The sequence below is a fragment of the Mercurialis annua genome, linkage group LG8 (genome assembly GCF_937616625.2).
Source record: "Mercurialis annua linkage group LG8, ddMerAnnu1.2, whole genome shotgun sequence".
Taxonomy (NCBI): Eukaryota; Viridiplantae; Streptophyta; class Magnoliopsida; order Malpighiales; family Euphorbiaceae; genus Mercurialis; species Mercurialis annua.
This window is the reverse complement of record NC_065577.1, coordinates 31,572,560-31,599,306: the sequence shown is the minus strand read 5'-3', so window position 1 is coordinate 31,599,306 and position 26,747 is coordinate 31,572,560. Positions and strand designations below refer to the sequence as shown.

The following is a 26,747-nucleotide window of genomic DNA, read 5'->3' as shown; positions in this document are numbered from 1 at the left end:
TCCGTTCGTCTACTTCCGATGAATTTCTCATTGTTTCTGGTCGTTTTTCCGTTCGTCTTTTTCGTTCGCGTTAATCCGTTCGTCTTTTCCGTTCGCGATAGTCCGTTCGTTTCGTCCGTTCACGCTGTGGATTTTCCGACTCGTTTTTAGATTTTTGTAATTTTTTAGCTTTTTTGTAATGATTTAAATATTTAAATAAATTATTGTAGATCTATAATTATTTGTTTATAAAATGTTCTATTATTCATATAATTATTTATTGTGTCTTTGTCTTATTCATAGATTTGTTTATTGCTGCTTATTTTGTAAAGACCAAATTGATTTATGGTGTATTTGTAGTAATTTTATAATATATTTACATTTTAGTGTATTTTTGGAGTATTTATAGTATATTGTTGGTGTTTTTCAGAAAATCTATATTTTTTGGTGTATTTCTGCCATTTTTAGTATATCGATGGTGCATTTATAGTGTTTATAATGTATTTGCAGTGTTTATGATGTATTTACAGTGTTTTCATGGTGTAGACCATAAGAACAATACAAAATGCCATAAATACACTATAAATATAATATATATACACTAATTTTACGTTATAAAAATATCATAAAAACACTATTGTTACACTATAAAAAAAATAAAAAAAAAGTTGAAGAAAAAAATCTATAAAAAAAAAATTAAATTATTAAAAACTGAAAAAAGCTTTGCAATCGGTCGGTTCGGCGACCGAATTGAAAAAACCGAAAACCGAAAAAGGTATTTGTGAAATAAAAAAAGGTATTTTTCTTAAATAAAAAATCAGAAAAAGTCAAAATTTGACAGATAAAAATATAAATAAATTATCGAAATATATATTTTAAAAAATTACCACCCAAAATTTGACTTGAAAAAGAGACTCCAAAAATTAACCACATAATCTGCCATTCAGTTAAATTAAAAATAATAATAAAAATTAATCGTAAACCGAAATTAAAAACAACAACAATAATAAAACTGTACACGTGTCATCTGATTGGTGCAAAGGCCGAGGATGATGATCTTCGTGTAATGGTTTGACATTTGTCAGTGTTTAATTGGTGTGTACATTACGTAGTGTTCATATTTCACTTTCTATATAACTTTCTACCTTTACAGAGGGAAAGAATTGAAGTGATGAAAGAGTGATGAAAGTTGCGGTAGACTCGGATCCTGTCTCCTCTCTAAGTTTTCTAATTAAAACCCACCTTTTTTCACTATATTTTTTTTTCTTCTTTTTTAAAAAGAAAAATAATTTTTAAAATCTTTTATTGGTGTCTTAAAAAATTCAAATAGGTGATCACTAGCTACCAATAAACCACTTGAATAATAAAAAAAATTAATATATTTGTAATTTTAAAGTGACGTATTTGTATTCAGAGTAAAAATTAAAAATGACAATAAAAAAATTCATTTTGACAAAATTACCATCATATAACTCTATCATATGCGTAAAATACAGCGATTTGATTTGTTTTAAAAAACTTTAATTTGTAATTTGGTTTAGTTTTCTTAAAAACATTTTAATAGTATGTTAATTATATTTAACAAATTTTTTAATTCATAGTTTTTTTTTATCTTTATGGACATATGGATATCTATATGTTGAATGTATATTATATATAAGACTATTTTATAGCAATTTATAAATATAAGTCGACTTCATTTGTGGATTTTTGTAATGTTTAGAATAATTAATTATAATTAAATTTGTACAACAGTTCAATAGTTTCTTAGTTCGTAAAGAATCTTTCCAATTAAAAATGCTTGAATCAAAATTCTAACTTTTAAGAAGAAACAAACTTAACTAACGACAGTTTTACGAATCAATTAAATTAATTGATTCGATTGAACCGGCTGACCAGGTCTGATTTTTAAAACAGTGCTTTCATTAGGTGGGTCAGTATAGTAAAATATTAACTCTTTTATTATAATATTAAAAGAAATTCGAATTGAAAGCCTCTTATTTTAATATAATATATTTCTTATTGAAGGTTGGGGACACAAAATATACCTAATAAAAAAATCACTCTTTATCATCTTCTTTCTCATTCCCTTTGTTTCCAAAACCTAAAATAGTGATATTTTGTGCAAGCTAGAAGCATGAGTGAACACCATCACAACCACCACCACCACCACCGCCATCAATACGGCTTACCGGACTTCCGGCAACTAATGAGCGGAAGAACCCAATTCGAAGCTCACCCAGAAGCCACAACCGACTCATCCTTTCTCCAAACTAGAAACAATCTCCCCCCACAAATATTAACACACCATTTCAGTCACCATGACTCCATTATACCAGTCGCTAGCCATGAACTAATGTTGCCCGCCAGTGGCTTGATTAAGCTGGGCCATGACCACTACTGTACTAACACTAATTATACCACTACTAGTGCTGCAACAGCTACAAATTTTGGCTCATTTTTTGGTGCTGAAATGGACAACGGGTGGGTTGGTAATGATGCTGCGAGTAGTAGTAGATGGCCGAGACAAGAAACTCTTACTCTTCTTGAGATCAGATCTAGGCTTGATTCAAGGTTTAAAGAAGCTAATCAGAAGGGTCCTATTTGGGATGAAGTTTCCAGGTACATTTTCTTGTTTTTTTTGGTGATTATTTAGAAACCCTAGCTTGTTTTGTTTCATTAAAACATATTAATTTTCTTGAAATTCTATAATCTGTGAGTTAGATTTGCTTTTGAATGGTCTACAGTGGCCTATATAATGAGAAAAGCAAATTAAACTGAGTTAACTGAGAGACTCAGGTGTAATTTTTTGCTGCTTGTGTTCAGTAATTGCTTCTGCTGTTTAAAGCGGTAGTATTTATAAGCACAAACACTTTTACAGGTTTTGAGAGATGTGATTGTTACTAATTCAACACATGTTTTTTCATATTTTCAGCTAATTATATAAAGAAATTAAAGGGTTTATTTTCATTTTTTCTATTATAATATTATCATAGTTGATGGGATCTTCAATAACAAGAGTTTCTGTTTGTTTTTTGCTAATATTATAATCAAATCTCTTTTAATAATTAGATTTTGCAATACCAAGAAGCAAAGACATCATAATAATAAACAATAGTACTCCTACTCATAGATTAGAACATATTTGTTTAATTTTGCTACATATTTATGCATGTTGTGAGAATCAATTATCTTATTTTATTAATCATTTCTGTGCATGTTTTTGTATGATGATAATGTATAGAATAATGGGTGAGGAACATGGTTACCAAAGAAGTGGGAAGAAATGTAGAGAAAAATTTGAGAATTTATACAAATACTACAAGAAAACAAGGGAAGGTAAAGCTGGAAGACAAGATGGTAAACATTACAGATTCTTTCGCCAACTCGAAGCTCTTTACGGAGAAACAAGCAGCAATCAATTAGCTTCAGCTTCGGCAGAAACAACTACTCATTTGCCTAATACTACTACTGCATTTCTTTATCAAAGCAACACTAGTATTAACCAAGAAAATCAAGAAATGACCAACTATAAGCATAGTGATCAAAGCCTAAGTTTCTCCAACACATCGGAGTTCGAAACTTCTTCTTCGGAGAACAACGATGATGATCTTTCGGCTATGGCGTTTAATATGATGAACCGAACGTCGGAGAAGCATAAAAAGAAGAAGAATTGGAAAGGAAAGGTTAAGGAATTTGTTGATATTGAAATGAAAAAGTTGGTGGAAAAACAAGAAGCTTGGATGGAGAAAATGCTGAAGAGTATTGAAGATAGAGAACAAGAAAGAATGTTTAAAGAAGAAGAATGGACAAAGCAAGAGTCAGCTAAGTTAGATAGAATGCATGAATTTTGGGCTAAAGAGAGAGCTTGGATTGAAGCTAGAGATGTTGCTTTAATGGAAGTTTTAAAGCAATGTTCAAAGAATTATAAAGGAATAGAATTGTCATCTTCTATTGAGGAAATTGCAATAGCAACTCAAAGCCATTACAATGAAGTGAAAGCTAGTAGTAAATGGAGTGAACAAGAGATTTACAGCTTAATACAAATCAGAACAGCATCAGAAACAAGATTTCAAGAAAGTTCCAAATATTCAAATGATGGTTTATGGGAAGAAATAGCTGAAAAAATGGCTAGTTTAGGGTATGATAGAAGTGTTGATGAATGCAAAAATAAATGGGAGATTATGAGGAAAGAAAATTTGAGAAGTAACAATTATTTTCAACAACTTGATCCTTACAATGGACAAGAATTAGATAAATCTGAGGGCATGAAGATTGGTCAAATGCATGGCAGCTTTTTTCATCAAGAACTCTAGAGGAACAAAGAAGTCAGCAACTTTAGCACAAGTAAACCAAGAAATTACTCATGAATTTCACCTTTTTTTCTTCTTATTAATTTTATTATTACTAGTTGTCTATTTTATATAAGTACATGTAGATTAACCTTGTTAAGATTAAGGTAACAAATGGGATTTGTTTATTTGTGTAAATAATTAATTAATCGAAAACTACTGACATTGGAAGGGTTAAATATTTATACGGTTATTGAATTATAGGCTTCTTATTGAAGGACTATATCTACGTTCTATTTGTTACATCTTGATAATCTGACTATTATTAATAATGGGAGGTTGCTATATTTTTTTATTTTTTATTTTTTTTAAATTTTTTTGACTTGTATGGATGACGAGAAACTTAGTGTAATTACTCAATTTATAATAATATAAAAAATATTTAATTATAAAATATGGTTAATCAAACTATCTTATATCTTTTACATAGGTAAATATTAGTGTAAAATAATTGGATAATTTTTTTTGGTTGTATAAATGACAGTCGAATTATCAAAATATAGCAAATAAAATGTTAATAATTTTTTTATAGTTTAATAACCGTAAAAATATTTAAGGCGAGGGAATTAATGATGATGACCATAAAATACTACACTTCATGGTAATCATAATCAAGATTTGGGATGTATATTCCTTTGCTTAAAACAATGAATTTGGTCATATACTGCAGTGCTGTTGGTTTTTCTTTTTCATGATTAATTATGTCTCTTCCAGTTTCTTATCAGGTTAGGTACAACTGGTTAATAATTTATTTCTCATTTTCAGCCTTATTAGGTGAAAATGAATGGATACAGTTTCACTAACACTTTATACTGATACTCATGATATTCTATTATATTTTGTTTGTTTTTACATGTTTCTCCTGCTTTTGTTTTCTTTTTTTTGATAGTGATTGTCTATACGTATACAGGTGTAATTGAGTCAACCCAACTCGCAATCTATTCGGAATTGATTCGGAAAAACATTCAAAACCGACTTAATTCATATCGAGTCGAGTACGAGTTCAAAATACTCATATTGATTATCGAGTCGAGTTCGTGCTTCAAAATATTTGACTGGATAAGCTCGCAATCCTAATTGAGTTTCACTTAATTTTTTTTATCCTATATACTAATTTATTTAAAAAAAAAATTTTATCTTTATTTTTATATTAAAATTTAATTTTTAAATATTTATATAAATAACCGAGTCCATATTCTAATGAGTTCTAGCTCGAGCTCTTCAATTGTAACTCGATCAAGTTCGAGTCGAGTTCCGAACTTTAAATATGAGAGTCGAGTTGACCTTATTTTGGCAGTATTCCAACTCAATTCGACTTGATTATAACATATATATTAATGTTTCATGTTCTTGCTTAATTTTTTTTTTTCCAGTTATCTGCTGATCGAGTCATATAGACACAATCTTTGCATAGACCACCGTTAGTTTTGTTGATAATTTTAATTCAATAGCTATAGTTTTGTTTAAATTTGATTAGTATAAATATGTTGGCAGTAAATTTGCATTTAGAATCTATATATCTATATCTATATATCTATATATATTAGGAAAAAGGGTCATTTATGCCCTTAAGGTTTGGCTTTAAGATCAAGTAAGCCCTCAACGTACAAAAAGGTTCAAATATGCTCCTAACGTCTTAGAAAATGAACAACCAGGCCCCCGATTTGGACAACCAGGCCCCTAACGTTTCATTTATACGTCAAAATTAGGGGTCTGGTTGTCAACATTTTAAGACGTTAGGGGCATATTTGAACCTTTCCGGACGTTGAGGGCTTAATTGATCCTGTAGATAAACCATAGGGGCATAAATGACCATTTTCCCTATATATTATAATCTTGAACTCCAAAAGAGCTTTCACACAGTTTTGCCAAGTGTCTTACTATATTTCATCCACGTGTACAACTATATTAAATTTATTTTAATTCTTCTTTATATAATTTAATTAACTATTTCTTAAACACACAATAAATTTATAATTATAAAATTTGAAGAGTTTTAATTAAATATTTACTTTTTTAAATTATGACATAAAATATATTTTAAAAAGGAAATTTGATTAAAAACGTAATTTTAAATTTAAAAAATGAAGGTTTAAATCCATTGCATTTAAAAAAAATTAAAAATATGAAATTAAAATTTTAAAAAAGAAATTTTATTAAAAAGATAATTTTGAATTTAAAAAATGAAGGTTTAAATCCATTGTGATATAAAAAAAATTAAATTTAAAGAGTTTTTTTTTATACATCATTAATGTTACAAACTATGAAATCAATTATTATTTTTAATTAGTTATAAATTTAATTAATTGTAAGTTTTTAAAGTCATTTATTATGAAATTTTAAAAGTCTTTTATATTATTAATATTTGTAAGTTATAAATATGAAAAGACTATTTTTCTATATATAAATGAGAAACATCAACTAAATCTCATATACATAATTTCTTATTTTATATATATGTATGTACTTGGATACTAAAAAAAAGCTATGTAATTTCATCTTTTCAAATGACAAAATATATTTATATTTCACAACAAATAAAATTACTTATAGTTAATTTTTTATTGTTTATGATCAATTGATGTGTTTTTATTGTAAGAGAAAAAAAAAGTACGCATATTGTTAATTTATAATTAGAAAGCATATCCGAATGATATTATTTTTCTTTATTTGCTTGGTGGTGATAGGCATGAACCATATTCTACGTGTGTTCTTAGCTTTACAACTATATATGATCATGTAATGAAAGATATTTCAAAAAAATTATTTGTTGTAGACTTTATTATCTAACCCGCGCAACGCGCAGGCATCGACATAGTTTTAATAAAATTTTGAAACTTATACTAATAAATAGTAAAGCCCCATCATGAGATTCGCCATGGCATGCAAATAATAATAAGTTAAAGAGTTTAGCTACCTAAAGTTTACTCGAATGTTCATGATCTTTTTCAGCTGACAGCATATATTTTACACAAATGTTATCTATATGTGTATATATAACTATAACTAAATTAATAAAATCAAAATGAAAATTTGATTAATTCGTCAATTTCCGAATCCTGACAATTATATATATATAAAAAAAGCGTCTAAGTGATGAATAAAATATAAAATTTAATATTTTATGTTATTTGTATGTTAAGCTGTAGAAATCTTATTACAATAATTTTGATAATAAAAAAGTTATTTAATTTGGACACAATTTTGTTATACAAGATATATAGATAATATTTTAGATTTAATTATGAATCAATTATCATAATTATAAAATTAAAGGTTAATTGCACATTAATACACAAACTTTATCATGATTTGCAATTATAACACAAACTTTAAAACTTGACAATTGTAAGATCAACTCTTATTTTTTGACAAATTGGTACACCGAACTAGAAAAATACTAACATGTACACTGCAATATATATCCACGTATTGTTACATGATTGGTCGGTGTACTAATTTGCCAAAAAAAAGATGAAAATTGGTGTAGTAATTACCAAGTTTCAAAGTTCGTATTGTAATTGCAAATTAGAATAAAGTTCATTTATTAATTTACAATTAATCCTAAAATAAACAATCAAAATATATTTTATTTTATTTACGGCATGAAAATAATTAGAATCCTTTGCAAAATTAAAGAACATGATTGTTGAAATTATTTTTAAAAATATTCTTGTCAGTTAAGTAACAATAATGAATAAATTATTCATAAAAAATAGTTATGATTTATGAGTGAATTTATTTCGTCCTATTTTATTATAATTTTATAATATCGAACACAATAAATTATTTCAAATGGATTATAATATATTACCGATGGAAGTTCAATTCTACATAGTAATATTATAAACCGAGTTTTGTGGGATTCGCCCACGGAGGCAGACCTCGAAACTCGCCAAAGAATTAATTTTAAATTAAGAAAGACCGAGTCCTACGAGACTCATCCACTAGAAGAAAAATCCATATTGATTCACTTGAAACAAAAAAGAGGCCGAATCTCATAAGATTCAGTAATCAGGTTTAAATGTGGATATTCAAATATCTAGAATCTGAATATAATTAAACTATAATAAATAAGATGCTATAAGACCTAAATATTTTAGAAGAATAAGATATTTTCCTAGTCGGAATCACATTCCTATTCAAAAAGTAGAATATTGTTTATGAGTCTCATTTCTAAATAGACTCACATACAAAAAAAGAATCCTTTTTCTATTTGAATTCATATGTTAAATAGGAATTTATTTCCTATTTGGACTCTACAAGGTATTTCTCCATGCTCACTATAAAAGAACTTGAGGTATCGCCTATACAACATTATTACAATTAATCTACAAGCTCTTAAACTATTTGTAAAACCTAGATTGACTTTACCATCAGAGTGCTCATCGGACAACTAAAGTCCGATCAGCAGTCTAACCTCAGTTTTGCAGGTTAACCTGTCGAGAAACCATGATCTATTAATCACTAAACGTTGTTCTCAAATCAAAATATAATAGAAAAGAATAATTTGAGGCGTGAATATTCCGTAAAGGATAATTGGCCTTGTTAAAGCGTATATTCCAAAATACAATAAACTCTTTTGATATAAGAATGTCTTTATACATTTAATGTTTGATAAGAGTTATATAAACTCATACAACAGATAGAGTTTACACAAACTTTCATTTTTTTCTCAAATTCATATACAATGTTGACGTGTCACTCATTCATTGGTTAAAAGTGACTTACACTTCAGTAAATTGCACTAATAAATGAGTGCCACGTCATCACCGTGTATGAATTTGGAAAAAAAGTTGGTGTATTTTTATGAGAAGTTTTAAAGAACGTGATTAAATTGAGAAAACATATAAAATTGATGATTTTTTATGACATTACCCTGAAATATTAAAAGGTTAATTTAATTGGACTACGTGTCCAGTCCTGTTTCGTCAGGGTGGCGATATTGGAAATAATTTTCGAGAAACTTAATATTATATTTCAATTCTAAAGTTAGAACTGGAATTAAAAGGAAAAATGCCAAGAAAGTCTCAGAACAAAGTGCAGGGACTAAAGTGGTAATTTAGCCACTACGACTTAAAATGGAAATTATTTCGCCAAGGTCCGTGAAATGTTTTATAGTATATGTGGTAAAAGTTTCGGGTCAATCGGAGACCTTTTAAAATTTGGACGCGGATACGTTTTGGGCTAAATTGCAACTTTTGAGAAGTTTAAGGGCTAAAATGTAAATTAGCCAATTAAGCCTTGAGAATAGAAATTAAAGGATTATTGACGGAAAATAATAATATTGGGTTAGTATTATTTATTGGGATATAAATAATACGTATAAGATGGATAATTAATCATTTGGTTAAAAGAGTAAGTTTAAAAGAGAAATGGTTTAAGTTAAAGAGTTAAAGGACTAAAATGGATAATTAGCCAAATATATGTATATGATTTGAAGGAGCTGGAACCATCCAGAGAAGAGAATGAAAGAAATGTCACAGAGCGAGAGAAATTCGACGATCGATTACGATCCGTCGCCGTTTCGCCGTTTCTCGTCCAAATCGCGAGTTCTTTATATCGATTCGTTCGGAATTTGATTCTCTATCAACTACGGGCATCAAACTAAGGTAAAATTGAAGTTTGATTTCGGAATTTGATAGATTTAGGGCTGTTTTGGTTTGAAACGAATCAAACGAACCGTAATCACGTCGGTTTTGACGTTTTTGATGATTATTGAGTTGAATATTGTGTTATATTGATGTAGAACCATGTCAGAATGAGTTAGGGCTGTCTGGAGCATGTCGAGATGATGTTTGGACCTGTTTAGGGGTGTCGCACGACGTGCGACTATGTCTCACGACGTGCGGCATAGTTTCGCGGCGCGATCAAACTTAAAATCGACATAACTCCTTCGTTCGGACTCGGAACGAGGAAAGGATCCTATATCATTTTACAGCCTCAAATAAAGGTAAGAGTTTTGTTTTGATGGTGAAATTTGCTGAGTTAGTGGCTGTTTCATTTGAAAAGTTACGTTTGAATCGTTCGGATATAAATCGAGTTACTCTTGATACGTTTGAGGTGTAAAATGATAAGTTAAGTGTTTATATGAGTTAGATGCGACTTGGTATGAGTTTTGGATGATTTGGGGCCTCAAAAATGGTCTAGAGCACGTCGGAAATATCGTACCCGAAGTGGGCACGACGTGCACTACCAGAAGTGCACGACGTGCACCACAAGGGTGCACGACGTGCACCACCAGGGGTGCACGACGTGCACCAGTGAAGGGCACGTCGTGCCCTTCATGAAAAATGAAGGGCACGATGTGCCAAGCTGGCACGACGTGCCCTACTTCGATTGTGACCTCCCTGGGACTTCCGGGAGCGAAAACTGGCTTCCGATGGCATGATACGGGTGTAGAACTCTGACAAATGTCTTAAAATGAATATTAATAAGACATTATAGCAATGAACATTAGCATGATAAGTAATCAAGATATGAATAGATATCTACAGAGAAAGATACGTTTAGAGCATGATGATTATGTTTCGTGCTTTTGTTGTGTTAGGTATCTAATGCAGGTTTTAAGAATAGGATTCTTTAAGTATAAGTTTTAACGATAGAATCCTATGATAGATGTGACAGACTATCGAGCTACGAGTATGATGAACCAAGAAGCTCGACGAGGATTGACGGACCCGTCTCCTGGAGTTTACGTTCGGATATAAGGAATAGCGGTCACAGTGAGTGGTAATTTACTTTCGCGTATTATTATTATTATTAAAGTTATTTTCATATATTATGAATATGATTATCAATACGTCGCATTTATATGATTTGCTTATATAAGATGGTATGTTTGATGAATGTGATTATATGAATGCCATTATATTCATTGTTTGAATATGAGTATCTAGCATGCGATCCGAAGAAACCAACTACCTATTGGGTGTCAATAGGCTGTGTGATCACCAGTATTTGAGTCAGTCTAGCGTGTCTAGATTGTCTATGAGATCATGAAATGCGCATACGATATGAATGCGATACGAGTGAGAACTCGGTTACGGTGTAACCTGAGCCCCGTATCTAGTGGGTTGGACCCACCAGTGAGTTGGACTCACACTTTGAGATTAAGAGATTGGTCGCGGCTGACGTGGTTGAGTGTGAACACTCCCGGGTCGGACCACTTGGATCAGTTTAATTTGAGTATTCGGAATGAGATAAGTTCAGAGTTTAAGATTAGGGTTTCGGTCGGATCTGCTATTTATGAATATTATGTTATTTTCATATTATATCGAGATAGATATATATATATATGTTTGAGTATGCGATGTGTATTTTGATAATACCGATAATAAGTTGCATACTCACTCAGTATTTTCCCAAATACTGACCCCTCACTCTGATGTTTGCAGGTATTAGAAGTCGGATCAGACAAGCCATCTCCATTGTGCCAAAAGTCATTGGACTTGCACAAGTATGAGTTCCTAGAGCTGCAGTAGTCAGTAGGTGTCAGTATAAGGATAACGATTTAATTTCAAATAGTTTATTTTGAATGTAAACTCTAATATAATACTTTGATATCTATAAGTATGTTATCTAAAAGAGTTTTCTGAAAATATTCTATATATATATATAATAATATATTTTTAAATGCGAAAAATTACTAGTGGTTTTAGGCTTGCTACGGGTTTTGAAGCTACCACTCCCATTCCCTAGCGCCGGTCTCGGCTCAATAATTTGGGTCGTGACACAAAGCTTGGGATGGGCATGTACATATATCCCGCGGGCATGGGGGAGTCCGCTTATTTACACTAGATTCGGCATTTTGAGCCAAATCCTCACGTGTGCCTGAGTGCACTTCCTTCCGTCAACGTTTTAGTAGCCCATAATGTATTTTGGTAAATAAACACAAGAAAACAAAAAGGTGATTCATAAGCAATGTGAGATTGTGGCATTTGAAAGACAAAAGATATATATAACAATCCCCTAGATATTTCAAAAGACACTAGTTGGATAATTTTACATCTGCATTTGTTTTAGTGTCTTATAGAGAATGAACTTAAACATGAAAAGAAGAGATATAAATTATCTTTAACCTAGTGAAGCCTTAAACATCTATAAACCAAGAGTTTATTTTGTAACAATCACATTATACCTTCACATTGTTGCTGCTCAATGCAGTTATGCGCGAATAGGCTATGCGCATGTCTGGTTATTCATGATTTCTTTAATGATTTAGCCACATGTTATATAGGATTGCCCCACTCCACAATCATATAAGTGATTTCATCAAGTTTATATTATATTTTTTAGCACTTGTAAGCTTCATTTTCTGGATATTTTATTTTATTCAAGGAGTCAACTATATTGGGTATTTATCCGTTATCTATTTGATAATCGTTTTATGGTTTTATTTATTATTGTTGCTTGCTTTTATTTTGGTCATGGTTGGCTAGACCCTTGATTTGGAATGACATGAAATATGTTAATGATTGATTCTTGATGTTTGGGTTAATGGGTATTGGGTATTTGGTTGTTTATTCATGCTTAATGCTTGAGCTAAATTCACGATTTATCTCTTAATTTTTATTCTTAGGTATTACTCTAGTGAGCTTATTCTTGAATGAATTTAGTAAACAATTTGTTAGGACCTAATAACATGAGAATGAGTTAGGAGCTAATAGCTTCTTGGATTTCCTTAATAAGTTTGATTTGGTTAGTTAATTAACATGGTGATTATGCTAGGGTGAGTTGCTTTTGTTGTTAATTATATGATTCATGCTTTTGTTGAATTATTTGACTTTATGGAGTTTGATTCAATGTGTTAAAATAGTCTGAGCCCTTTATCATACCTATTATCCTGTCCATTATTAAATAACCGTTGCCTATGGATTGTTTACCTTTAATCACTCGCTTTATATTTGTTACAACTTCATTTCGTTAATTGCTTGTTTGAATTTCCTACTTTGATTGATAGTTGATAGTTGTTAGTTAGTTATAAAATCAAATCTTGTATTTTCTAAACAAAGTCAAAGTACGTTAAAACGGTGTATAAAATTGTTACCTTCCTTGTGGACTAACATCCCAAACTTAACCGTCCTTTTATTGCTTACGACCCGTATACTTGTGGAATAGACCAAACAAGTTTTTGGTGTCGTTGCCAGCGAAGGCAATTGAATTTCGACGTTGATGTAGAGATACTTTGGATTGATTTAGTTTTAATTTTTGTTTTTCTTTTATTTCTTTTATGCTGGGGTTTTTTTCTTAGGGAAACTTGTTCTAGTGTATGCACAATACGCGAAGCACTTCCTACCTTTAGAACTGTTTCAACAAGAGCTCACAAGTTTCAAAAGAGGAGTATGGAGAGCCGTTCAACAAGAACAAAATATGGGTGAACAAGGTTCGGCTCAACCATCTTTGGTTGAGTATTTTCAACCGGATGTGGAAAAAATTACTTATGGTACTTAGTAACTCTAGTGCAAGCTAATAACTTTGAGATCAAGACAAACAACATCCACCTCTTGGAAGCCTGATGCCAATTCTATGATCTATGGGGTGAAGACCCGCATATGCATCTCTCAAATTTTATGGAGGTTTGCAACACATTCAAGCTAAGAAATATGACGGAAGATCAAATCAAGCTTCAGTTATTTCCTTTATCTCTAAAGGATGAAGCTAAAGATTGAATTCAATCTTTTCCAAGTGCAAGCATTGCTACATGGAAGGAGTAGGCACAAACTTCTTGAGAAAAAGTTTTCCAATAAGATTGCAAGGTTAATAACATATATTAATTCTTTCCAACAAGACCAAGAGAAGTCATTGTATGATGCATGGGAGAGATTCAAAGAGTTGCAACAATGTTTTCCACACTATAATTTGACGAGAGAGGTTTCAGTACAAACGTTCAATAATGGTTGTGATATACCTACAAGGGGTACAATTGATGCCGCTGTTGAGAACAAACCCAAATCGTAGTAAATCCGGAAGTCGGATGTCGATCCCACGAGGACTAACGGTTTAAAGTGAATGAATTACGATCTTGAATTCCAATTTGGAAAGCAACAATTAAAGATTGGTTTTAGGTGACAAATTCTAACAACTAACAATTAACTAACAAAGAACTTGAAATTAACAACTAATTACCAACTACAAAAGACTTAAGCGATTAACAATTAACGGGAATTCAAATGATAAACGAGGTTTGGAGGTTAACAATCCACCTAGGTCATGCATTCACGGGTTTCGGGTTTAAGGTCATAAAACGAGGGCCGAGTGTTTCTAAGTCGTAACTCCCGCTCTCTCGAGCCTCAAAGAGCTACAAAAGCACAACTAATCACGCTTAACCTACTCTCGTAGCACTAAACACAATTAGGGCAATTACAATAAATCACAACCCAAAGGCCACTTAATTACTAACCCACTCTCATGGTGTCACTAATTAAGCATCTAATCAATTCTTTCCAATTAACAAACCCTCTCTCAAGGTGAGTCTTAATCTAACAACAATACTTAGGTAGCTAATCTAAGCAAGCCTTAAGAGCATCAATTAGAACATCCACAAAAACCCTAACCCTAACCCAAATCATGGATTAACTAGGATTCATATTAACCCCCCAAACAAGGGGGTTTAGCCACTCATGCTTAAGGCAACACAAGCAAATAATGAATAAGAGTAAAAGAGCATTAGGAAGTAAAGATGTGTTACCTTTAAGTAAATGAGTAGAGCAATCAATCACAAGAGATAATGAAGATTCAATAATAGATAAGCTTGCAATAATAATGAAGACCTTGTTCATACAAAGTAAATAAAAGCTTCAAGAGATTCAACAATGGAGGAAGCTATGAAGCACTTAATTCTAAAGAGATTCTATACTATGAAAAGTAATAGCAAAAGGGAATAATTCTCTAGAGTAAAGTTATGACCTAAAAATAGAGCTAATGTTGTTTTTATAGTACCCACAAAAGAGGAAAGGAAAACATTCATTACACATGTGTTGGGCCCAAAATGGCAATTGAATCAAGCCTTGTTGTTGTTTGAATTCAATCTCCCCCCTTCTTTTCCTCTTGGCTCGAATCGAGCTCACTCTAGCCAAGTGAGGAGCTCTATTCGAGCTCAGTAATTCTGGGTTCAGATTGAGGTGGCTCGAATCGAGCCACATTAGTAGCAAGTGAGCTCGATTCGAGCTCACTCTTCTCGCTCTGAACCGTTGTCTTCAAACCTTTGTAACTTGTTGTAGACATGTCCGTTTGAGTCGATTCTCAAACCTTTGGAAAGCTTGGGACGTCTACTTTAACTTTCATGAAGAACACAAATTCATTTGAAGCTTCTAGCTGGTCCAATTTGGTCAAATAGTGCACGGGGGTCAGCTTTTCAGATTTGCAAATGAGCTTCCGCATCGTTTTTGTCGATTTTTCCAACTTTTGCACCAAAATACTTCCGCAATGCTCTCAAGTACCTGAAATAATAAAACACGTAATAATGTATTCGGAATACCATAAAACCGTGATAAAATCTTATGAAAACATGCGGAAAAGACGCTCTAAATAGGAGTAAAATACTCCTATCAAACCTCCTCACACTAAATCTTTGCTTGTCCCCAAGCAAGAAATGAACTTAAACAAATCAAACGGTAACTAACCATGGCGATCTCGAACAAGTATCAACAAATGAACTACTATTCAACAATGGCTCAAATGATATTGTCTAAAGTCAACAACCGCTAATGATGCTCACAAGGGATGAATGCACTTTCAATGACAACTTTTGATGACAACTAGACTACACTTGCATTGGTTTAAGGTTCTTGTTCAACAAATCAAGTCACTAAGATTATCTAAGCGACATGCACTACTTGGTCAAGTGATAAGAGGGCAATCAAGGCATAGCAAACATATGCATCAATTAAAAGCATATTAATTCTCACAAGATTCACTCTAGCACACAAGTGTTTGGGTTGTACACAATTAGGCTCAAAAAAATATGCTAATTCACCATAGGCTTGCTCTTAGTCCGATTCTCCACTACTTAGTTCGGTAATCAATTGCTATCATATGGTCTTTTGTATGGATTGTAACTTGACTAGGGGTTAGGGGGTAGGTAAAAAGAGATAGTTTGGCTACGAAAATTGACTTGACGACTAGATATTTGATCACATTATTTGTCTAACTTGGAATTTTCTTGCACAATTGAATTTCATCTTCATTTTCATGCCTTTTATTCATTTTTTTTTCTTTTTGCATCTTTCTCTTTGTTTTTTTTTTCTATTATGCTTGATCTTTCTTTATTCTTTCTTTCTTTTTCTTTTCTTTCTTTTCTTTAGGCACATAATTACTTCTTTGCTCATGCTTTTCCTATTCTTCAAGCTAGATAAACTTCTTAATAGTTAAGAGTCATTCAAGTCACATTTTCGGGGTATTTTCAAAGGGTAAATTGTTGAAGGGATGGTGTGTTAACATATGTTGAAATTTTGAAAGAAATGGTTTAAGGCTCAAAGGGGGTGATCTAGTGGTAAGGGTAGGCTTTTTAAGTGGTCTTAGACAAAATGGTGATCCTAATGCCATACTCATTTAGCGATCGACACTCAACTATATAGTCTTAAATGGACACCAAGCAAGTTCTAGGAATATAACTACACAACACACAAGAATTATAATCAAGGCTCAACATTTTAGAAAAGAATGTGGTGTTATGCACTTATTTAATTCCTATGTTCTCATGCCGATCATGCCCAATTTTATTCACAAATGACAAAAAATTTTCAAAAATTGCACATCATGCATCCATATCTCAAAGCAACTATATATCATGCTCACAATTATTTTCACCAAAGAACATTTTCACCCAATTTCCATCAAATATGCCACACAAAAGCATTTTCATCAACCAATCATCTTTAGAAGTTGTTTGAATTAGAAAAACACATTCATGTCATTAAAGATCGGGAGGTGTCACAAGTTGATAAATTTCCAAATTCCGCCACAATCACAAACATTCAAAACATTCACTATCATGCTTAGAACAAAGATTTAGCGGAGGTGACTCGACAACTAGACCACTAACACAAACTAAACAACAAAACAAAATAAAACACACTAAAGCATAAAACAAGATAAATTTCAACTAACGACATACAATTGACTAACCCTCCTCACACTATTTCGAACTTAGTCCCTAAGCAAGAAATATAAAGCAAAATTGTATGAGTTGAGTTAGAGAAATGCAAATCTTGTTTAGTCGAATTCCGGTGGTTCGGGCGATGGAGTTGGAGATGGATAGGCCGGCCCCCCTTGGGCATTGAAATAGTCACGTAATTTCTCCTCGTGACGCCTTTGTCGATCATGAAGCCTCTTTTGGCGATATTCCATACGCGCCCACATCTTGCGTTGATCCTCCATGAATCGGAGTTGGGCGGCTTCAAAATCATTCCTTGTACCCACACTAGGAGCGGGAGGCTCCCATTGCATGTGAGCGCTTCAAGGGTAGTGAAGAATTCGTATGTGAGCGCTTCGCATTGCTCGTGCGGTATCCTTATCAACTTATCAAGAAAAAGGAATTGAATAAGATCATCCAACTTCTCATCAATGCCCAATTTCTCCATAGTCATCCAACAAATTTCATAAGCATCGGTGACACCGAGTTTCGTAAGCTTTTCATAGCGTTCACCCTCACTAACCGAGCGGATTTCAAAGGGTGCCTTGTATTTCCGTGAGAGAGCCCCGGAGATGGTTGTTTTCTTTGAAGCACGGATATCTCGGAGCGGAGGTTCTTCTTGAAATTCTTGCTCAATAGGAGGGATGGATTTTTGCTTGGAGGCTCGACTTGCTCTTGTATTCCGAGACATTGTAGAATGAGGAAAAGGGTGTTTGAAAGTGTATTTAGTTTTGAATTTGGCTTAAGTATGGTGGAGCTAGAGCTTGGGGGATATTTGGTTAGAAGAAAGAGAATGGAGTTCTTGGCTATGGAGTTTTTGCTAAAGAAGGAAAAGAAGTTGGAGAAGAAGAAGTGTTGGAGTTCTTTTAGTGGTAAAATTTGAAATGAATGAGAGGAGGGGTGGAGATTTTGCCATGTCATTAATTTTTGTGAAGTGTGTTTCTCTTTGGAAGGCCAAGATGCCTCCACCTCATCAATCCAAGACTTTTAAAAATCCCACCAATAGCAACATTTCAAATAGAAGAAGAAAAAAAACCACCCCCCCTTTTATAAAGGTGGGCTCGAATCGAGCCCACCTTTTGAATGTCTAGCTCGATTCGAGCTAGACAAATCTGGAGATTTGTCTAGCTCGAATCGAGCTTCCCCTTGAACAAGGGTAGCTCGATTCGAGCTGGGCAAATCTGGTTTCCAGATTTGCCCACCTCGAATCGAGCTCTCCATTATTCTAGGGGAGCTCGATTCGAGCTCCCTTATAAGGATGGGAGTCGATTCCTTTCCCGCTTTTCGCCATACCTACGCACCAAAACCGAAAAAATTACCGGCGTTATCTTGAACAAAAGAGATAAAAATTGTAACGATAAACATTTCAAACAACTAAAGAAAAACAACAAAAAGAAAAACATTAAATCGAACCTCTTGGGAATGCCTCCCAAGTGCGCTTGTTTCAAGTCGAAAGCTCGACCGTCGCACGGTGGACTCAAGTGGGAGTTGTGAAAGATAGCTCATCTTCCACCCGGTTCGTCAAGGGTCCAAGATATGGTTTGCACCGGTGGCCATTAACCTTGAAAGTCTCACCCTTAGAGTTCTCCAATTCCACCGCACCGTGATTTGCCACATTCCGGATTTTGAATGGGCCACTCCATCGAGATTTCAATTTACCGGGAAACAATCTTAAACGTGGATTGTAAAGAAGTACAAATGAACCAACCTCTAACACCTTTGGGGAGATGTGAGCATCATGCCATCGCTTCGTTTTCTCTTTATATAGCTTTGTGTTCTCATATGCCATGAAGCGAAATTCATCTAACTCATTCAATTGAAGCAACCGCTTCTCTCCCGCCGCTTTAAAATCAAAGTTCAACTTCTTTATTGCCCAATACGCTCGATGCTCAAGTTCTAATGGGAGATGACATGCCTTCCCATAGACAATACGAAACGGAGACATCCCAAGTGGAGTTTTGTAGGCCGTTCTATAAGCCCACAATGCATCATCCAATTTCAATGACCAATCTTTCCGAGATCCATTCACCGTCTTCTCGAGAATTCTTTTCAATTCACGGTTCGAAACCTCAACTTGGCCACTCGTTTGGGGGTGATAAGGAGTAGCGACTCGATGGTGCACATTATACTTTCTCATAAGAGCTTCAAATTGCCGGTTGCAAAAATGCGAGCCACCGTCACTAATAATCACTCTAGGAGTCCCGAAACGGTTCACTAACCTCTTTAAGAAGTTTAATACCACCTTGGCGTCGTTAGTGGGCAAAGCCTCCGCTTCCACCCATTTCAAAACATAGTCGACACATACCAAAATGTATTGGTTTTTGAATGAAACCGGGAAGGGCCCCATGAAATCAATTCCCCACACATCAAATATCTCCACTTCTTGAATCGAGGTTAAAGGCATCTCATCACGTTTGGATATGTTACCCACCCGTTGACACCGGTCACAATAGTCAACAAAATCCTTCGCATCCCGAAACAACGTAGGCCAAAAGAACCCGCTTTCAAGCACTCTAGGGCGGTTCTTGCCGATTCATAATGGCCGGCTTCATGACAAGATGATAAAATAGGCATCACTTCTCCCAAGGCCACACACCGCCGTAGCATCCCGTCCCCATAAACTTTAAACAAGAAAGGTTCATCCCATAAGTACCTTTTAACGTCGGACAAGAACTTCTTTCTTTGATGAGATGTCATCCCCGGAGGCATGACTTCCGACGAAAGGTAATTAGCAAAATCGGCATACCACGGTGTTTCCACTTCCCGAATCATCATGACCATTTCGTCCGGAAACCGCTCATTAATCTTCACACCAATAGGAATTGGTTCCGGATTCTCGAATCTCGATAGGTGGTCCGCCACCACATTCTCCGTTCCTTTCTTGTCTCGAATCTCTATATCAAACTCTTGCATTAGGAGGATCCATCGAATAAGCCTAGGCTTTGCGTCTTGTTTAGTGAAGAAATATCTCAAGGCGGCATGATCGGCATAGATTATGGACTTCGATCCAAGCAAATATTGCCAGAACTTGTCCAAGGCAAAGACTACCGCCAACATCTCTTTCTCGGTAGTGGTGTAATTGAGTTGAGCTCCCGCCATGGTCCGGCTAGCATAGTATATCACATGCACCTTCTTATCCTTCCTTTGACCCAATACGCATCCCAAAGCTTGGTCGCTTGCGTCACACATAAGCTCAAAGGGTAAACTCCAATACGGAGATGAAATAATAGGCGCGGTCACAAGAGCCTCTTTCAATTTCTCAAAGGCTTCATGAAACTCCTTGGTAAAATCAAAAGGAGCATCTTTCACTAACAAACTTGTGAGGGGCCTTGCAATAGATGAAAAATCCTTAATGAACCATCGATAAAAACCCGTGTGGCCTAAGAATGCCCGGACCCCTTTAACCGTGACCGGAGCAACTAGCTTCTCAATAACCTCTGTCTTTGCTCTATCAACCTCGATACCCGCTTCCGAGATCCTATGACCAAGCACAATACCCTCTTCTACCATAAAATGGCATTTCTCCCAATTAAGCACCAAGTTGGTCTCCTCACATCGTGCCAACACTCGCTTAAGATTAGCCAAGCAACCATCAAATGAATCACCAAAAACGGAGAAATCATCCATAAATACCTCCATTATGTCCTCCACCATATCATTGAAGATTGAGGTCATGCAACGTTGAAAGGTTGCGGGGGCATTGCACAATCCAAATGGCATCCGTCTATACGTAAACGTACCGTAGGGGCAAGTGAACGTTGTCTTCTCTTGGTCATCCGGAAAGATCAAAATTTGGTTGTAGCCGGAGTATCCGTCGAGAAAGCAATAGTACTTGTGACCTGCCACCCTTTCAAGTATTTGATCAATGAATGGTAGCGGGTAGTGGTCCTTTCTAGTCTCCGCGTTCAACCTTCAATAGTCGATACAAACTCTCCACCCGGTAACCGTTTTTGTGGAGATTTGTTCCCCTTTCTCGTTCTCTACTACCATCATTCCTCCCTTCTTAGGTACGCATTGAACCGGACTAACCCAACCACTATCGGAAATCGGATAAATAATCCCGGCGTCTAGAAGCTTCACTATTTCCTTGTGCACAACCTCCTTCATGTTAGGGTTCAATCTCCTTTTCCTTTGAGTACACTTCTTGGCTTCATCCTCAAGGTGGATCTTGTGCATCACCACTTGAGGACTTATGCCTCAGATGTCGGAGATTTGCCACCCCATGGCTAACACATGCTATTTCACTACTTGCACAACCCTCCTCTCTTGATCCTTGGAAAGCTTGTTCGAGATAATTATCGGCAAGGTCTCATTCTCTCCAACAAAGGTATACCGGAGATGAGACGGAAGAGGCTTCATCTCAACAATTGGCGGTAACTCGGAAGATGGTGGAGTCACACCATTGCTCTTGTTCAAATTTTCCGGCTTAGGTTCATCCTCTTCGGTGTATTCATCATCCGCAACCCCGGAATGAAACGAAACTTGAGAGATTTGTTGAGGACAAATTTCTACCCTCTTTGCTTCGTTCAAAAATTACACATTTTCCCGGAGTTGCTCTTCCACAATCTCATCAATCACATAAATCCTCATGCAATCCTCCTCCTCGATGGTACCCCTCGTTACCCTTCTTCATATCAAACACAACCGTTTCTTCATCAATCTGCAAGGTCAATTTCCCACCATGCACATCAATTAAAGCCCTTCCGGTGTTCATGAAAGGTCGCCCCAAGATCATTGGGCACTCCTTATCAACCGCATAGTCCAAGATAACAAAATCAACCGGAAAGATGAGTTTATCTACCTTGACAAGCACATCCTCAACAATCCCAAACGGCCTTTTCAACGAATGATCCGCTAGTTGGAGTACCATCGAGGTGCTTTTCACGGTTTGGTCTCCACAAAGTGTCCTGAAAAGAGTTAAAGGCATAAGATTAATGCTAGCACCAATATCACATAGGCAATTTATAGAACTCATATTTCCTATAGTGCAAGGTATAGAAAAACTCCCTGGGTCCTTCAACTTAGCCGGCAAATCATTCAAAATAATGGAGCTACACACTTCCGGAATGGGAACCGTTGCGCCACTATCCCAACTTCTTTTGTTGGTGATGATATCCTTCAAGAACTTGGCATACTGTGGAATCTCACGTAGTGCATCCGCCAAGCTAAGATTAATTTGCAACTTCTTGAAAATCTCAAGAAACTTATGAAATTTTTCGTTCCCTTGAGCTTTCCTTAACCGGCTTGGAAATGGGACCGGTGGTACAAACAGTGGTGGCGGTGGCGGCCTCACATAAGGCTCTTCAACCTCGATAGCCACTTCCTCACGCTCCTTTGGTAGCTCTTGGCTTGAGCTTGCTATATCAATCACAATTTGAGGCTCTTCCTCCTCTACAACATGTTTCTTGCCATTGGCCTTTTCCAAGTTCCGCCCACTCCGAAGCTCTATCGCTTTTAGGTGCTCCCTTGGGTTGTTCTCCGTAGTAGAGGGCAATCCCCCTTGTGGTCTACCTTGAAGTGAGATAGCCATTTGAGAAATTTGGGTTTCCAAATGATGAATAGTGGAAGCTTGGTTCTTCTCCCTTTGCTCTATTTTTTCCAATTTCTCAAGGACCTTGGCAAGCACATTTCCCTCATCCGTGTTCCGTGGTTGTTGGAAACTGGGAGGATGTTGTGGTCTACCACCGTAATTGTTCCCATGGTTTGGGTTTCCTTGATAGTGACCTTGTTGTTGTGGAGGCCTATTGTTGCTTTGGAAGCTTGGACCCGCTTTGAAAGCTTGGACCCGCTTGATTAGACCCTTGAGCATTGCCTTGCCCCTATTGATTCCGCCATCCGAAATTTGGATGATTCCTCCATCCGGGGTTATAAGTGTTGGAATAAGGATCATTGGCTTGCCTTTGACCCCCGATATAGTTCACTTGCTCACTCATACTTTGCCCCATAACTAGGCATTAGCCCCCCGAGTGGTTGTAATCCCCACAAAACTCGCATCCTACTTGGACATAGGCGACCGGAGCATTTCTTGGAGCAACTTGTTTCTTCAAGGCATCCACTTGTGCTTGGAGTGAAACATTTTTTTCCTTGATAGCCTCCATCTCTCTAACTTGGTCTAGCGTCATTACCGACTTTTGACTAGCCGGTGCCCTTCTATCCATGGGCCCCCATGTGCTACTAACCATGGCCAACTTTTCTACCAACTCAAGAGCCTCTTCATACGTCTTTTGCATCAAAGACCCCCCCGAAGCCGCATCAATAGTGGCTCTAGTGGTGACATTCGTTGCATCATAGAAAATTTGAATCACATGCTCCTTGTTAAGCTTATGATGGGGGACACTTCTTTATAAATCCTTAAAACGCTCCCAAGCTTCATAGAGCGACTCCCCGTCGAATTGCACAAACTCGAGAATGTCTTTGGTTAGCTTTGTTGTCTTGACATGTGGAAAGTACTTGTTAAGGAAAGCTTGAGCTAACTCCCGCCAAGTATGGATCGATTCATTGGGTAAAGATTGGAGCCATAAACTAGCTTTATCCCTCAAAGAGAAGGGGAACATCCGGAGCTTGATTTGGTCCGCGGTTATCCCATGAAGCTTGAACGTGTTAAAAACCCCCAAGAACTTGGCTATATGTGCATTTGGATCCTCATGTTTCAACCCATAAAAAGCACAACGGTTCTCCAAGAGTTGGATAGTACTAGGCTTGATCTAAAAAGTCGCCGCTTGAACCGGCATAGCGAAACATCCGAACGTGGCATTATCCACATCCGGCAAGAAGAACTCGCCCAAGGTTTGTCTCGGTTGATTTTGCACTTGCGGTTGCACCCGAGGGCGAACGTCCCTTGGTCGCTCTTGTTGCCCTTGTTGATTCACATTCTCAAGTGGAGGAGGGGGTGGATATTTTTGTTCCCCTTCATCCACTAGAGGATTGAATCCTTCTTCTACCTCATAATCATGCCCATCACCTTCCATAACTAAAGGAACTCGGGCTCTTCTTCTCACACCTCTTTCGTAACTACCGAGATTCTCTTGGAAAGGTTCTAGTGGAAGATTAGCACGTCGTGTATTATGCATACACAAAGGGCAATATCCTACTCAAGCAAAAACAAGAGAACCGAGCGTAAACCACGAAAAAGCAAAAAAACGAACAATAAAAGTAAAAACAGAAAATTAAGCTAACTCGACCGAAGTTCAAAATACTTTCAATCAATTAAACGCAACCTAGTCCCCGGCATCGGCGTCAAAAACTTATTGAGAATAAACCCAACTCGTAGTAAGTCCGGAAGTCGGATGTCGATCCCACGAGGACTAACGGTTTAAAGTGAATGAATTACGATCTTGAATTCCAATTCGGAAAGCAACAATTAAAGATTGGTTTTAGGTGACAAATTCTAACAACTAACAATTAACTAACAAAGAACTTGAAATTAACAACTAATTACCAACTATAAAAGACTTAAGCGATTAACAATTAACGGGAATTCAAATGATAAACGAGGTTTGGAGGTTAACAATCCACCTAGGTCATGCATTCACGGGTTTCGGGTTTAAGGTCATAAAACGAGGGCCGAGTGTTTCTAAGTCGTAACTCCCGCTCTCTCGAGCCTCAAAGAGCTACAAAATCACAACTAATCACGCTTAACCTACTCTCGTAGCACTAAACACAATTAGGGCAATTACAATAAATCACAACCCAAAGGCCACTTAATTACTAACCTACTCTCATGGTGTCACTAATTAAGCATCTAATCAATTCTTTCCAATTAACAAACCCTCTCTCAAGGTGAGTCTTAATCTAACACCAATACTTAGGTAGCTAATCTAAGCAAGCCTTAAGAGCATCAATTAGAACATCCACACAAACCCTAACCCTAACCCAAATCATGCATTAACTAGGATTCATATTAACCCCCAAACAAGGGGGTTTAGCCACTCATGCTTAAGGCAACACAAGCAAACAATGAATAAGAGTAAAAGAGCATTAGGAAGTAAAGATGGGTTACCTTAAGTAAATGATTAGAGCAATCAATCACAAGAGATAATGAAGATTCAATAATAGATAAGCTTGCAAAAATAATGAAGACCTTGTTCATACAAAGTAAATAAAAGCTTCAAGAGCTTCAACAATGGAGGAAGCTATGGAGCACTTAATTCTAAAGAGATTCTATACTATGAAAAGTAATAGCAAAAGAGAATAATTCTCTAGAGTAAAGTTATGACCTAAAAATAGAGCTAATGTTGTTTTTATAGTACCCACAAAAGAGGAAAGGAAAACATTCATTACACATGTGTTGGGCCCAAAATGGCAATTGAATCAAGCCTTGTTGTTGTTTGAATTCAATCTCCCCCCTTCTTTTCCTCTTGGCTCGAATCGAGCTCACTCTAGTGATTCGAGCTCAGTAATTCTGGGTTCAGATTGAGGTGGCTCGAATCGAGCCACATTGATAGCAAGTGAGCTCGATTCGAGCTCACTCTTCTCGCTCCGAACCGCTGTCTTTAAACCTTCGTAACTTGTTGTAGACATGTCCATTTGAGTCGATTCTCGAACCGTTGGAAAGCTTGGGACGTCTACTTTAACTTTCATGAAGAACACGAATTCATTTGAAGCTTCTAGCTGGTCAAATTCGGTCAAATAGTGCACGGGGTCAGCTTTTCAGATTTGCAAATGAGCTTCCGCATAGTTTTTGTCGACTTTTCCAACTTTTGCACCAAAATACTTCCGCAATGCTCTCAAGTACCTGAAATAATAAAACACGTAATAAGGTATTCAGAATACCATAAAACCGTGATAAAATCTAATAAAAACATGCGGAAAAGACGCTCTAAATAGGATTAAAATACTCCTATCAGCCGCCGCTAGTGGATCTTTGATGAAGAGAAAAAAATGTGGCTTTATATCTACTTGAGGAATTGACATTGAATAGTAGTGCTTGGCCGGTTGAGAGAGCCCGTGCATCGGTGAAAAAAGGGGTGATGCCGGTAATGAATGAAGAGGCATATGAAGCGGTGAATGCTCACAATGCATCTTCACAAGTTCAAATAGATATGATAACTAAGGGAGGCTCCCCATAAAACTTCAATAATGTGGCGACCATTCAAAGTAGTTGTGAGGTTTGTGGTAATTATGGCCATTCGAGAGGAGATTGCCCTATGATGGGTCGATCAGGATATGAGCAACTAAATTTTGTTGGTGGTTAAAGACTCATGAACGACCCATAGATGGAGGAATCATCCTAACTTCTCTTGGAGAAACAATGGGGGAAATGCCAATACTAGTGGAAGTTC

At 35.7% G+C, this 26,747-nt stretch overlaps 2 protein-coding genes across 2 annotated transcripts; one reads left to right on the top strand and one right to left on the bottom strand.

Annotated features, from left to right (window-relative positions):
• The first annotated feature begins 2,019 nt into the window (after positions 1-2,019).
• LOC126659665 (trihelix transcription factor PTL-like) lies at positions 2,020-4,554 on the top strand. The gene is made up of 2 exons (XM_050352984.2): positions 2,020-2,601; positions 3,224-4,554. The coding sequence occupies exons 1-2, from the start codon at positions 2,117-2,119 to the stop codon at positions 4,293-4,295; spliced, it is 1,557 nt and encodes a 518-aa protein (XP_050208941.1). The 5' UTR covers positions 2,020-2,116; the 3' UTR covers positions 4,296-4,554.
• A 17,148-nt stretch (positions 4,555-21,702) lies between these two features.
• LOC126661898 (uncharacterized) lies at positions 21,703-23,356 on the bottom strand. Its single transcript, XM_050355780.1, has 4 exons — positions 23,128-23,356; positions 22,760-22,977; positions 22,045-22,648; positions 21,703-21,986 (listed from the first exon to the last, which is right to left on the bottom strand). The coding sequence occupies exons 1-4, from the start codon at positions 23,354-23,356 to the stop codon at positions 21,703-21,705; spliced, it is 1,335 nt and encodes a 444-aa protein (XP_050211737.1).
• Between the last annotated feature and the right edge of the window lie 3,391 nt (positions 23,357-26,747).

Coding starts and splice junctions, on each gene's coding strand:
- LOC126659665 (XM_050352984.2), top strand. CDS start 2,117: ATGAGTGAACACCATCACAACCACCACCACCACCACCGCCATCAATAC. Junction 2,602..3,223: donor ATTTGGGATGAAGTTTCCAG/GTACATTTTCTT, acceptor GATAATGTATAG/AATAATGGGTGAGGAACATG.
- LOC126661898 (XM_050355780.1), bottom strand. CDS start 23,356: ATGATCCTTATTCCAACACTTATAACCCCGGATGGAGGAATCATCCAA. Junction 22,978..23,127: donor TAGACCACAACATCCTCCCA/GTTTCCAACAAC, acceptor TCTCACTTCAAG/GTAGACCACAAGGGGGATTG. Junction 21,987..22,044: donor AGGATTGCATGAGGATTTAT/GTGATTGATGAG, acceptor TTTTGAACGAAG/CAAAGAGGGTAGAAATTTGT.